Source organism: Cervus canadensis, chromosome 7, assembly GCF_019320065.1.
Source record: "Cervus canadensis isolate Bull #8, Minnesota chromosome 7, ASM1932006v1, whole genome shotgun sequence".
NCBI lineage: Eukaryota > Metazoa > Chordata > Mammalia > Artiodactyla > Cervidae > Cervus > Cervus canadensis.
In genome coordinates, this window is record NC_057392.1 from 77436332 (window position 1) to 77449770 (window position 13439).

Consider the following 13439-nt stretch of genomic DNA (forward strand, 5'->3'; position numbering starts at 1 on the left):
CCTAGGCTTTTCATTGTTGGAAGATTTTTGTTTACAGTTTGTATTTCCATGCTTCTGATGGATCTGCTAAGATTTTCTATTTCTTCCTGGGTTATTTTTGGAAGGTTATACTTTTTTAATTACTCATCCATTTCTTCTAAATAGTATGTCTTATTGGCATATAGTTGCTGATAGTAGTTTCTTATGATCCTTTGTATTTCTGTGTTGTCTGTTGTGATTTCTCCATTTTCATTCTAATTTTGTTAATTTGATTCTTCTCCATTTTTTTCTTGATGAGTCTGATTCATGGTTTGTCTATTTTATTTATCTTCTCAAAGAACCAGCTTTTAGTTTTGTTGTTTTGCTATAGTCTCTTTTGTTTCTTTTTCATTTATTTCTGCCCTAATTTTTAAGAATTTTTTTCTTCTACTAACCCTGGGGTTCCTCATTTCTTCTTTTTCTAGTTGCTTTAGGTGTAGAGTTAGGTTATTTATTTGATTTTTCTCTTGTTTCTTGAGGTAAGTTTGTAATGCTATGAACCATCCACTTAGCACTGCTTTTACTGAATCCCATAGGTTTTGGGTTGTTGTGTTTTCATTTTCATTTGTTTCTATGCATAGATTTACTTTTTGATTTCTTCCATGATTTGTTGGTTATTCCGAAGCATGTTATTTAGCCTCCGTATGTTTGTATTTTTAATTTTTTTTTTTTTCCCCTGTAGTTGACATCTAATCTTACCACATTGTGATCAGGAAAAAATGCTTGAAATGATTTCATTGTTTTTTTGTTTAATTTACTAAGGCTAGATTTATGGCCCAGGATGGAATCAATCCTGGACAATGTTCTATGTGCACTTGAGAGAAAGGTGAAATTCATTGTTTTGGGGTGAAATGTCCTATAGATATCAATTAGGTCTAACTGGTCCATTGTATCATTTAAAGTTTGTGTTTCCTTGCCAATTTTCTGTTTGGTTGATCTATCCATAGGTGTGAGTGGGGCATTAAAGTCTCCCACTATTATTGTGCTACTTTAATTTCCCCTTTCATATTTGTTAGCATTTGCCTTATGTATTGAGGTGCTTCTATGTTGGGTGCATATATATTTATAATTGTTATATCTTCTTTTTGGATTGATCCTTTGATCATTATGTAGTGTCCTTCTTTGTCTCATTTCATGGTGTTTATTTAAAGTCTATTTTATCTGATATGAGTATTGCTACTCTTGCTTTCTTTTGGTCTCTATTTGCATGAAATGTCTTTTTCCAGTCCTTCACTTTCACTCTGTATGTGTCCCTTGGTATGAGGTGGGTCTCTTTGTAGACAGCATATATAGGGTTCTTGGTTTTGTATCCATTCAGCCAGTCTTTGTCTTTTGGTTGGGGCATTCAACCAGTTTACATTTAAAGTAATTATTGATACATATGATCTCATTGCCTTTTACTTTGTTTTGGGTTCGATTTCATAAACCTTTTCTGTGTTTCCTGTTTAGAGAAGATCCTTTAGCATTTGTTGAAGAGCTGGTTTGGTGGTGCTGAATTCTCTCAGCTTTTGCTTGTCTGTAAAACTTTTGATTTCTCCTTTATATTTGAATGAGATCCTTGATGGGTACAGTAATCTGGGTTGTAGGTTTTTCTCCTTCATCGCTTTAAGTATGTCCTGCCATTCCCTTCTGGTCTGAAGAGTTTCTATTGAAAGATCAGCTGTTGTCCTTATGGGGATCCCCTTGTGTGTTATTTATTGCTTTTCCCTGCTGCTTTTAATATTTGTTCTTGCTTGATATTGTGTTTGATCTTTGTTTATTTGATTAATATGTGTCTTTGGGTGCTTCACCTTGGGTTTATCCTGTTTGGGACTCTCTGGGTTTCTTGGACTTGGGTGGCTATTTCCTTCCCCATTTTAGGGAAGTTTTGAACTATTATCTCCTCAACTATTTTCTCATATTCTGTCCCTTTTTTTTTTTTTTTTTTGTCTTCTTATGGGACCTCTATGATTCGAATGTTGGGGCATTTAACATTGTCCCAGTGTTCTCTGAGGTTGTCCTCATTTCTTTTAATTCTTTTCTTCTTTTTTTCTCTCTGCTTAATTTATTTCCACCATTCTGTCTTCCATGTCACTTACCCTATCTTCTGCCTCATTTATTCTACTGTTGGTTCCCTCCAGAGCACTTTTGATCTTAGTTATTGCATTATTGATTGACTTTTCTTTATTTCTTCTAGGTCCTTGTTAAACATTTCTTGCATCTTCTCAATCCTTGTCTCTAATATGTTTATCTGTAACTCCATTTTGTTTTCAAGATTTTGGATCATCCTTACTATCATTATTCTGAATTCTTTTTCAGGTAGACTCCCTAGCTCCTCCTCTTTTGCTTGGTTTGGTGGCATTTATCATGTTCCTTTACCTGCTGAATATTTCTCTGCCTTTTCCTTTTCATTTTATTTAAATTGCTGTGTTTGGGGTGCCGTTTCTATAGGCTGGCTGTGTGTGGTTCCTCTTTATTGTGGAGCCTGTTCTCTGTGGGTGGGGTTGGACTAGTGGCTTGTTAAGGTTTCCTGGTTAGAGGAGCTTGTGTCTGTGTTTTGGTGGGTGGAGCTGGATTTCTTCTCTCTGAAGTGCAATGAAGTGTCCATTAGTGAGTTTTGGTTGTCTATGGGTTTGATATGGCTTTGGGAAGCCTGTCTTCTAATGCTCAGGGCTTGTGTCCCTGTTTTGCTAGAGAGTTAACACGGTATGTCTTCCTCTAGAACTTGTTGGCTCTTGGGTGGAGCCTGGTTTCAGTGTAGGTATGGAGACTTTTGGATGAGTTCTTATATATTAATGCTCCCTGGAAGCATGAGCTCTCTGATGTTCTCAAGTTTTGGAGTTAAGCCTCCTGCCTCTGGATTTGTTTTATTCTTACAGAGGCCTCAAGACTTCTCCATCCATATAGTACAGATGATAAAACATATAGGTTAGTGATGAAACAATTCTCCACAGTGAGAAACATGCAGAGAGCTTCACAGAGTTACATAGAGAAGAGAAGAGGGAGGAGGGGGATAGAGGTGACCAGGAGGAGAAGAGGGAGAGTCAAAAGGGGGAGAGACCAATCTAGCCAGTAATCAGTTCCCTAAGTGTTCTCCATAGCCCGGGACAACCAGAGAGAATCACAGAGTTAAGTAGAGAAGAGAAAGGGGGAGGGAGGAAATAGAGGTGACCAGGGAGAAAAAAGGGAGAGTCAAAGGGGAGAGAGTAATCAGGCCAGTATTTACACCCCTAAGTGAAAATGGATACTGAAGATTAGATCCTTAAAAATACAAAATTGAAAAATACCAAAAAGCAAAGATTAAAAATCTAGAGTAGGTGTTACACCCTCAAAAATACTATATTAAAAATATACAAAATCAATCACAAAATTATTTAAAAAATACATATGAAATTTGTTTTAAAAATAGGGTCTTTTTCTTGCAAGGTAATAGTAGGCTGTTAATGCTCAAACTACCACACAATTGCACTCATCTCACATGCTAGTAAAATGATGCTTAAAATTCTCCAAGCCAGGCTTCAGCAACACATGAACCATGAACTTCCAGATGTGAAAGCTGGTTTTAGAAAGGCAGAGGAAGCAGAGATCAAATTGCCAATATCTGCTGGATCATCGAAAAAGCAAGAGTTCCAGAAAAACATCTAGTTCTGCTTTATTGACTATGCCAAAGCCTTCAACTGTGTGGATCACAATAAACTGTGGAAAATTCTGAAAAAGATGGGCATACCAGACCACCTGCCCTGCCTCTTGAGAAACCCGTATACAGGTCAGGAAGCAACAGTTAGAACTAGACATGGAACAACAGAGTGGTTCCAAATAGGAAAAGGAGTATGTCAAGGCTGTCTATTGTCACCCTGCTTATTTAACTTATATGCAGAGTACATCATGAGAAATGCTGGGCTGGAGGAAGCGCAAGTTGGAATCAAGATTTCCAGGAGAAATATCAAAAACCTCAGATATGCAGATGACACCACCCTTATGGCAGAAAGTGAAGAAGAACTAAAGAGCCTCTTGATGGAAGTGAAAGAGGAGAGTGAAAAAGTTGGCTTAAAGCTCAGCATTCAGAAAACTAAGATCATGGCATCTGGTCCCGTCACTTCATGGGAAGATGGGGGGGAAACAGTGGAAGCAGTGACTTTATTTTTCTGGGGGGCTCCAAAATCACTGCAGATGGTGATTGCAGCCATGAAATTAAAAAACGCTTACTCCTTGGAAGGAAAGTTATGACCAACCTAGACAGCATATTAAAAAGCAGAGACATTACTTTGCCAACAAACGTCCATCTAGTCAAGGCTGTGGTTTTTCCAGTGGTCATGTATGGATGTGAGAGTTGGACTATAAAGAAAGCTGAGTGCTGAAGAATTGATGCTTTTGAACTGTGGTGTTGGAGAAGACTCCTGAGAGTCCCTTGGACTGAGAGGAGATCCAACCAGTTCATCGTAAAGATCAGTCCTGGGTGTTCATTGGAAGGACTGATGTTGAAGCTGAAATTCCAGCTCTTACGCCACCTGATGCGAAAAGCTGACTCATTGGAAAAGGCCCTGATGCTGGGAAAGATTGAAGGCGGGAGGAGAAGGGGACGACAGAGGATGAGATGGTTGGATGGCATCACCGACTCAATGGACATGGGTTTGGGTGGATTCCGGCAGTTGGTGATGGACAGGGAGGCCTGGCGTGCTGCAGTTCATGGTCTCGCAAAGAGTCAGACATGACTGAATGACTGAACTGAACTGAACTGAAATAGTTATAAAAATGAAAATTCAAGAAGAAATAAGGAACTTAATTTTTTTTTTTAAATTTAAAAAGTGATAATAGTAAAAATATATCTAGGAATTTCTCTGGAGCTGTTGTGGGCAGTGTGAGGTCAGTTGAGTTTCAGATTGTTCCTTGTTCCAGCTTGCATTTGTTCTCAAGGTCTATAGGCCCCCTCCAATCCTTAGTCAATGTTAACTACAGGGTTTAAATCTTTGCACCTGTCACTTCCAGAGCAGTTCCCTCTTCTTTGTTTATTTTGGCTTCTGTTTGCAAGTCTTTTGGGCATCTAATTTCCACCCTGACACAAGGGGGCAAAGGTGGTCACTTATTTAGGCTCACTTGTTCAATTGTGTTGTGGGGAGGAAGGTACACTGCAAGCAGGTATCGCTGGTGTGTGCGGGCAGTGCTCACAGTGTATGGCCCACACTGGGTTTGCCCCAGCCCACAGCAGCATGTGCTTTCCAGGTCTACACTGCTCAGGCTCCAGGGTGCTCTGCACAGCACTCTTCAAAACGGGCCCTGCATTTCATGCACATCCCAAGTCTAAGCCACTCAGGTTCAGGTTCTCGAGGACCCTGCAAGGGCACAGACTCAGTTGGGCGTGCATTTTGTGGTCTTCCCAGGTCTGAGCAGCTCAGGTGACCAGGTGCTTAGTGAGTGCACTGTCCCATGTGGGCCATGCATCTTAATCACCTCCCTGGCCCGGCCTCTTGGTTTCCCGGGTGTGCCCTGAGAGCACCATCTCAGGTGTGCCATGTGTCTCCTCTGGGGAGCTGATCTCAGGCTGCCACCCTTCTGGCAGATGTCAGTCATCCAGGATCCCAGGAAGACTTGGTTAGCAACTGGGAGCCTGCTCACAGTTTGGTGGAGGATGCCAGTCTCTGGGGCCAAGATTGGAGCAGCCCCTTGCCTTCTGGCTCTGGCTGTCATGTACCTGCATCTCTGCCTCTGGCAGAGAGGGGAGGAGGGGCCTGTATGCAGTCAGCTAGCTCTTCCTTGGTATTCACTCAATCCTTTGTTGAGTTAGAGCCTTTCACGGGAAAGTTCTATCTCTCTATATATATTTTTTCCTCTCTGGCGATTCCATAGTTTGGGTTGCTATCTCACGTTAGCGTCCTCAGATTGTCCTCAGGGCATTCTGGCCTGGTCCTTACCCTAAGGACTGGGGATGCAGTCTGCTCCTCCCTGTCCAGCTCCCCACTTGCTGGTTGTGGATGTGAGTGTCTTGGCTACTTCTCTTATGCCCGATGTCCGAATCCCTGAGCGGGAAGAGAGAAGGCTTCCAAGACAATGCAACTCGCAAAAAAAGGGAAGTTTATTGCTGGCTCGAGTCAGGGCTCCTGCCACACGTCCAACGCAGTGGTACGGGGTCAGAGAGCGCTGAGCCCAAGCTGTTACCCAAATTTATAGGGTGTGCATAAGCAGTTGGTAGCTGGCTTAAGTGGATTGGTTACATGTTTGCAAAGTAATCTTATTGGCCCAAACCTTCACGGGCTTTTTTCCAAACTTGGGTGTTCGCGGGCTTTTGAGTTTTCCCCTGATAGGTTCCCTTTTTCTTGCTAGGCGCATGTTGATTGGCTGGCTCCAGGTGGCCTGATAATCATGTTACCCTGGAAAACCAGGCCTACTCCTAATCTAGGCTGCCTGTCATGGCGCAGCCTCACATTCCCCCCTGTCTTGTTGTTTCTGTAGGGGAATCTTTCTCTTCATCCTGGGCTACCATCTGATATTGTTGCCTCAATACCATAATCTGAATGGTATTTAGACGTTCTTTAATAAAAGACATTAACCGGTTTAAAATGCAAGGGTCAAACGTTAGTGTCAATAACAGTACTATAAGTGGACCCAGGAGGGTGGAAACTAAGGTGGTCAGCCAGGGGGAGCGTTGAAACCAAGACTCAAACCATGATTGTTCATTTTCTCTTTCTTGTTTTCGCCTGCTTAGGCCTTCTTTAACTTTTTGAAGAGATTTCTGTACTACTCCTGAATGGTCAATATAAAAACAGCATTCTTCTCCTAGGGCTGCACATAGTCCCCCTTGTTGTAAGAACAGCAGATCTAAACCCCTTCTATTTCGTAACACTACCTCAGCCAGAGAACTTAAGGATTCTTGGAGGTGGGAAATGGATTTTTCGAGTTGTTCAATATCTTCATCTATTGCAACCCTTAGCTGGTTATACTGTTTATCTTGGAGCGTTAAGGCTGCAATTCCACTTCCAGTTCCTATAGCCCCCAATCCCAACAGGACAGTTAAAGTTAGGGCAGTGATGGGTTCTCTTTTTACCCTATACTGACCTGGTGTCTCTAACCTTGGTTGCAGTTCTTCTTCTGGGTAATAGTTCAGCTGGGGGATTAGATGGACTAGGACACAGAAATCTTGGGAGGTTTTTAGTGCCGCCTGATGGGCACACGGAGTTAGTCTGGCGGAGCAAGCCCACCACCCATTTTCTGGTGGGATGATCCACTGGTGGGTGGAATTAGTGAGGTTAGTCATAGAGACTGTGTAATTACATAGGTGTTGATAAGTCTCAGGGATAGCTCCTATGCAGGTGCCTATACCCGTAATGGAGCCTACTGTCAGGCGGCCCATACCAGGTTGTTGCTGCCATCTACAGGCTGAGACATTGGCTGTCATATTGAATCCTGAAGAAAAAGCAACTGCCTCATAATAAGGAGGCCTAATATTATAGCAGAGCCAGCAACCATTTGTTAAGTCCGGACAAGAGGCATTAAGGGTAAGGTAAACTGAGGAGATCATTTTTATAAGGGGGTCTGTAGGTGGGGACATGTCAACTATGGGGGGAACTATGGGGTGTGGAGTAGATCCAGTATCCCGACTTTGGTTCTGGGAGGGAGGTTTTGGCATTGTCATCTGGGAGGAAGGTTTTGGGGCCATCACTTGGTTTGGTCCCAAAGCTACCTTGGGGACCAAATAGAGTGGTCCCAGCTGTAATTTGAACTCAAACCAGAATCCCTTATCGAATCCAGTCTGATAAAGACGTAGGCCCCAGGTTCTGCCTATGTCCCACCTGGTAAACTTTTTTCCCTCATCAGTGAACTTAATCTGTAATGGAAAACATTGTCCAGGTTTATACGATGGCATCCTACATGATGGGAAATCTTGGGGTAATTTTACCTGAATGAGGTCTTTGACAGGATTGGTGAGCCAATGGACCATGCCTGTAGTTTCACATCCCCAAGTGGTGCAATGAAAACAATCAACTCCCCCACATTTTGCAATTTGGTCCTGATCGCTTCCTCCCCCTGGGCAGACATAGACAGGCACTTGCTCGTAATAATGTGGGCCCTAACCCTCACAATTATGGGTGAATAAGCCGTAGGAGCCATGAGCAAAAAAGTCAGTCAGTTGGTGGGGACCAAAGCCGTTACCATCAGCCGCCAGTACACACAAATCAAAGGTCAATACGGGCCACCATGTCCCTTTGGGGGCTACGTTGGAACTCGAATTAAGTAGTTCTCTGGTCTCAGGGTTGTAGACCACCCAAGTCATGTTAACCGGATGATGGGGGTTGTGACTGGTCGCTCCTGGGTCGATGAGAGCTGCCATCAGCAGGAGAATTAGGAGGCCTCCCATCGAACGAGTTTCAGTTTCAAAGGATTTGACGGGTGAGGACTCTCCTTCCATTCTGCTCGCGCTTTTTCCTGTTCTTCCAGAGTGGCTTGCCGCACGTGATTGCAGTGAACCCAGGGTCCAATCCCGTCGACCTTAACAGCGGTAGGAGTGGTAAGGAGAACAACATAAGGGCCTTTCCATCTAGGTTCTAATGTTTTAGATTGGTGTCATTTTACCCAAACCCAATCACCTGGGCCAATATTATGTGAGGGGATGGCCCCCTTACTTTGACCCTCGTGTATCTCTCGAATCAATTTCCAAACATGGTTATGCACCTTACTTAATGCCATCAGAGTTTGCTGGAATTGTCCCAAAGTAGGGGGTGGCAGGCATTTTCCCTCGAAAATAGGACACACAGGAGGGGGTCTTTCATACAGAATCTCAAAAGGGGTAAGATTCAGCTTATAAAGAGTGTTACATGCCCGAAAGAGTGCGAAGGGAAGGAGGGTCACCCAGTCCCTGCCAGTCTCTATTGCCAACTTTGTCAAAGTTCTTTTAGGGTCTGATTCATTCTCTCAACCTGTCCTGAGCTCTGGGGATTATATTCACAATGTAACTTCCATTTCGTCCCCAGAGCTTGGGCCAGCCCTTGTACAATCTGGCTCACAAAGGCAGGTCTGTTATCAGAGCCCATAGTAACTGGCAGCCCGTACCTAGGCACTATCTCCTCTAAGATCTTTTTAGCAACCACTATTGCTGTCTCTCCCTTAGCGGGGAAGGCTTCCACCCACCCTGAGAAGGTATCTACCAGAACCAACAGATAGTGATATCCGTACTTGCCTGGCCTTACCTCAGTGAAATCTATCTCCCAGTGTTGCCCTGGCTCTTCCCCTCGGTACCTCATTCCCATGTGCTGCTTTTTCCCTGTCCTCATCAGCTGGCACGCTTTGCAAGCCTGGATTATCTCTCGTCCAGTTGCATTTTGTCAAGGGAACCTCAGGCAGGCCGTCTGAAGAAGTGTTAAGGTCTTTTTCTCTCCCAGGTGTGTAGTTGTGTGCAGGTGTTCACACAGGTGACGACCCAGGGTGGCAGGCAATATCAGGTTGTTGTTTTGGTCTCGGTACCATCCATCTTTGTCATCCTTCTGGAGGGTGGTATCCTTGTTGATCCAGGCGAGATCAGGGAGGGAATATTCGGGAACTGGTAGCAAAGTCCCCACGCCAGGAGGTGGAAGTCCCACGGCTAATATGGGGACGGTGTAGTCCCGGCTGGCTGCTTCCCGAGCAGCCGCATCAGTGGCACGATTGCCCCACGCCTTAAGGTCTTCTCCTTTCTGGTGACCAGGGACATGTACTATTGCTACTGCCCGGGGCAGTTGGACAGCTTCCAGGAGCCTGCGAATCTCGGGCAAATTTTTGACCTCTTTTCCCTCAGCTGTCCGAAATCCCCTTTCTTGGTATATTGGACCTTGAATATGGGCAGTGCTGAAAGCATATCAGCTGTCAGTAAAAATGGTGACTCTCTTCCCTTTGGCTTGCTCCAGAGCCTGTATTAGGGCAATCAACTCTGCTTTTTTTGCAGAAGTGTTTGGGGGAAGTGTCTCAGCCCATATCGTCTGTCCTGAATCATCAACTATGGCGGCTCCTGCCTTCCTTTGTCCATCTTTTACATAGCTGCTCCCATCGGTGAACCATACTAGCTCACTGTTGTTTAGCGGTACATCAGTTAAGTCTTTTCGTGCCACCAGGGCCTCAGCCAGTATCTCACTGCAATCATGGAGAGGGCGGTCTTTCTCTGGGTTAGGTAGGAGCATGGCTGGATTCAGGAAGCAAGGGGTCTGAAAACGCACCCATGGGGCATCAAGCAGCAAGGCCTGGTAATGTGTCAAGCGGGCATTGGAGATCCACTTACCCGGCGGCTGCTTTAAAACCCCTTCTATGGCGTGGGGGGTGTAAACCAAGAGTTGCTGTCCATATGTCAACTTGTCAGCGTCTTGGACGAGGAGGGCAGTGGCTGCAATGATGCGAAGGCAAGGGGGCCACCCAGCTGCCACAGGGTCTAATCGCTTCGAAAGGTATGCCACCGGCCGCTTCCATGGTCCCCATTGTTGCGTCAAGACCCCCTTTCCTATTCCTTGCTTTTCATCTACAAACAGCTGGAATGGCTTATTTGGGTTAGGCAGGGCAAGGGCTGGGGCTTCTAGCAGGGCCCGTCTGAGTGTCTGGAAAGCCTGTTTCATTGGCTCAGTCCAAGTCCAATTTGGGATCTCTTTACTTCCCTCATACAAGGGCTGGGCCTTCTCAGCAAACCCCATGATCCACAGTCTGCAATATCCAACAGTCCCCAAAAACTCTCTCACCTGGCAGGGGGTCTTGGGCTCTGGTATCTGCAATATCGTTTCCTTCATGGCCTGGGTTAACCACCTTTGCCCCTGCCTGATCTTATACCCCAAATAGGTGACCTCTTGCCGGGCTATTTGAGCCTTCTTTGCGCTAGCGCGATACTCCAAGGTGCACTAGGGTCTGTAAGAGGTCCTCAGTGGCACGGCTGCATGCCTCCTCTGTGGTTCCAGCCAACATAAGGTCACCTACATATTGCAGCAGGATGACCTCTGGGTGGTGAGTCCGATATTCGTAGAGGTCCTCACTCAGAGCCTCATTAAACAAGGTAGGGGAGTTCTTGAACCCCTGTGGGAGGTGTGTCCAAGTTAATTGTACTACCGGTTGGCCTTCCCCCTCAGTCCACTCAAAGGCAAATATCTCCTGGCTCTGGGCCGCCAGGGGTAGGCTGAAAAAAGCATCTTTCAAGTCCAACACGGTGTACCAAGTGTACTCAGGCAGTAAACTGCTCAGGAGGGTATATGGGTTAGGGACAGTAGGGTGCATGTCACTCACCCATTTGTTGACTTCTCGCAGGTCTTGGACAGGTCTGTAATCTGTGCCCCCTGGCTTCTTCACTGGCAGTAAGGGGGTGTTCCAAGGGGATTGGCACCGCTTGAGCATTCTGGCATTCATGAGCCATCGAATGTGGGGAGTGATCCCCCGCCGAGCTTCCTGGCTCATAGGGTACTGTCTCACCCTCACAGGAATTGCCTTGGCCTTTAGCTCGATGACGACCAGATGTCTCTGTTTGGCCAGTCCCATTCCTGCTGTTTCTGCCCAGGCCAATGGGTATTTATGGACCCACGGTTGTACATCTGGTGCTATGACCTCTGAGGGCGTAGGTGCAAAAACTCTGTATTCATCTCTTAAAGCTAGGGATAAGACATGTATCAGCTGTCCAAGTCCATCCGTGACTGACATTCCCCCAGGGTCAAAATGGATCTGAGCATTAACTTTAGTCAACAGGTCTCTTCCAAGTAGAGGGGCTGGGCATTCTGGTATCACTAAAAATGAATGGGACACCTGGTGGGTCCCCAGATTTACTTTTCGTTCTGTAGTCCAACAATATCTTTTTGTCCCCATGGCTCCTTGCACTAAGCTGGTTTTCTTAGACATTGGTCCCAGTTTTTGATTTAAAACAGAGTGTTGGCGCCAGTATCTACCATGAAGCCAATGGGTTTCCCCTCCACATGTATGGTTACCCAGGACTCGGGGAGGGGTGCTGAGTCTTGACTCCCCTAGTCACTGTCTTCCCCCACATATAGAACTCGAGTTCCAGGGGAGATTCTCTCTCTCTCTGGGTTGTTCCTCTCTTCGGGTCCCTCTTAGGGCACTTGTTTTTCCAGTGCCCCCATTCTTTGCAGTAAGCACACTGATCTTTCTTTAGGGCCTGCCTTTTTGGTCTCTCTTTTTCTCCTGTCTGGGGGTCTCGAGGCTCCCTCAATTCTGTTCCGGCCTTCATTCCCACAAAAAGAATATGGGCTAGCTCCCTCTGGTTCTTCCGGTTTTCCTTCGCCCTATGTTCCCTATCTTCCTTCCTGATCTTCTCAGCTAATTCCCTTTCCTCCCGTCGAATTCGCTCTTCCCTTTCTTCTGGGGTCTCTCTATTATTAAATACCTTTTCAGCTGCTTTCAGTAAATCTTGTATTGTCTCTTCTCCAAATCCCTCTATCTTTTGTAATTTCCTCCTAATATCTGGGGCTGCCTGATTTACAAACGCTAACAGAACTGCAGCGCTTGACTCCTCAGCCTGGGGGTCCATAGGTGTATATTGCCTAAAAGCTTCCATCAGCCTCTCTAGGAAGGCTGACGGGCTCTCAGTGGACTCTTGCCTTACTAAATTTACCTTCGCCAAATTTGTCGGCTTTCTAGCTGCGGCCCGCAGGCCAGCCATTAGAGTCTGGCGGTACACTCGGAGACGCTCCCTACCTTCCACTCGCTCAAAATCCCAGTTAGGCCGCAACAGAGGAAACCCCTCGTCCATGAGATGAGGCTGGGCTGTAGGTCTCCCGTCGACCCCCGGGACCCGTTTCCGTGCCTCTGCCAGAATTCGCTCCCGTTCTTCTGTGGTGAAGAGCACCTGCAACAGCCGCTGACAATCGTCCCAGGTGGGGTTGTGAGTGAACAAAATGGAGTCTAAGAGGTCAATGAGGCCTTGGGGTTTCTCTGAGAAAGGAGGGTTCTGGGTTTTCCAATTATACAGGTCACTCGTGGAAAAGGGCCAGTACTGATAGGTTCGCTCTCCGTCCTGGTTAGCTGGTCCCAATCGGACAGGGAGTGCCTGAACAGTAGATGAAGGTAACTCTGGGTCCCCAGAGTCTTGTCCACCCCTATCACCCCTAGTTCTCCCCCGGGTCCCCAATGCTGGCCCCCCCCTCATGGTTGGTTCCCGTTGGCCCTCTTAATCCTCTCGGTTCACCGGTGGGAGCTTCTCTCCTCAGAGAGAATTGCAAGGGGGGCACATATGGCAGAGGCCTTATCTCCATTTCTAGATCTATCAGGTTTGGATAAGATGATTCCTGAAGGACTGGTTTTGGGTCCTCTTTCTTTTTAGTTTCTTCCGGGGGGGTCTCCATCACCAGGACCTGTGAATTGGAAGAACTAGGAAGTTTGTGAACAAAAGGTTTTAACCACTTAGGCGGATTTTCCACTAGATCTTGCCAGACCATGACATAGGGGACCTGATCCGGATGGCCCCGTGGATCAGGAGCCATAATCTTCCCCTTCACAGC

General features: G+C 45.9%; 1 protein-coding gene across 1 annotated transcript; it reads right to left on the reverse strand.

Moving 5' to 3' along the window:
• Positions 1–9076: 9076 nt before the first annotated feature.
• Positions 9077–13087, reverse strand: LOC122444765. The gene is given in 5 exon segments (XM_043473392.1): positions 9077–9130; positions 9546–10829; positions 10831–11855; positions 11858–11984; positions 12020–13087. Coding segments are annotated over 5 exon segments (3558 nt in total).
• Positions 13088–13439: the final 352 nt, after the last annotated feature.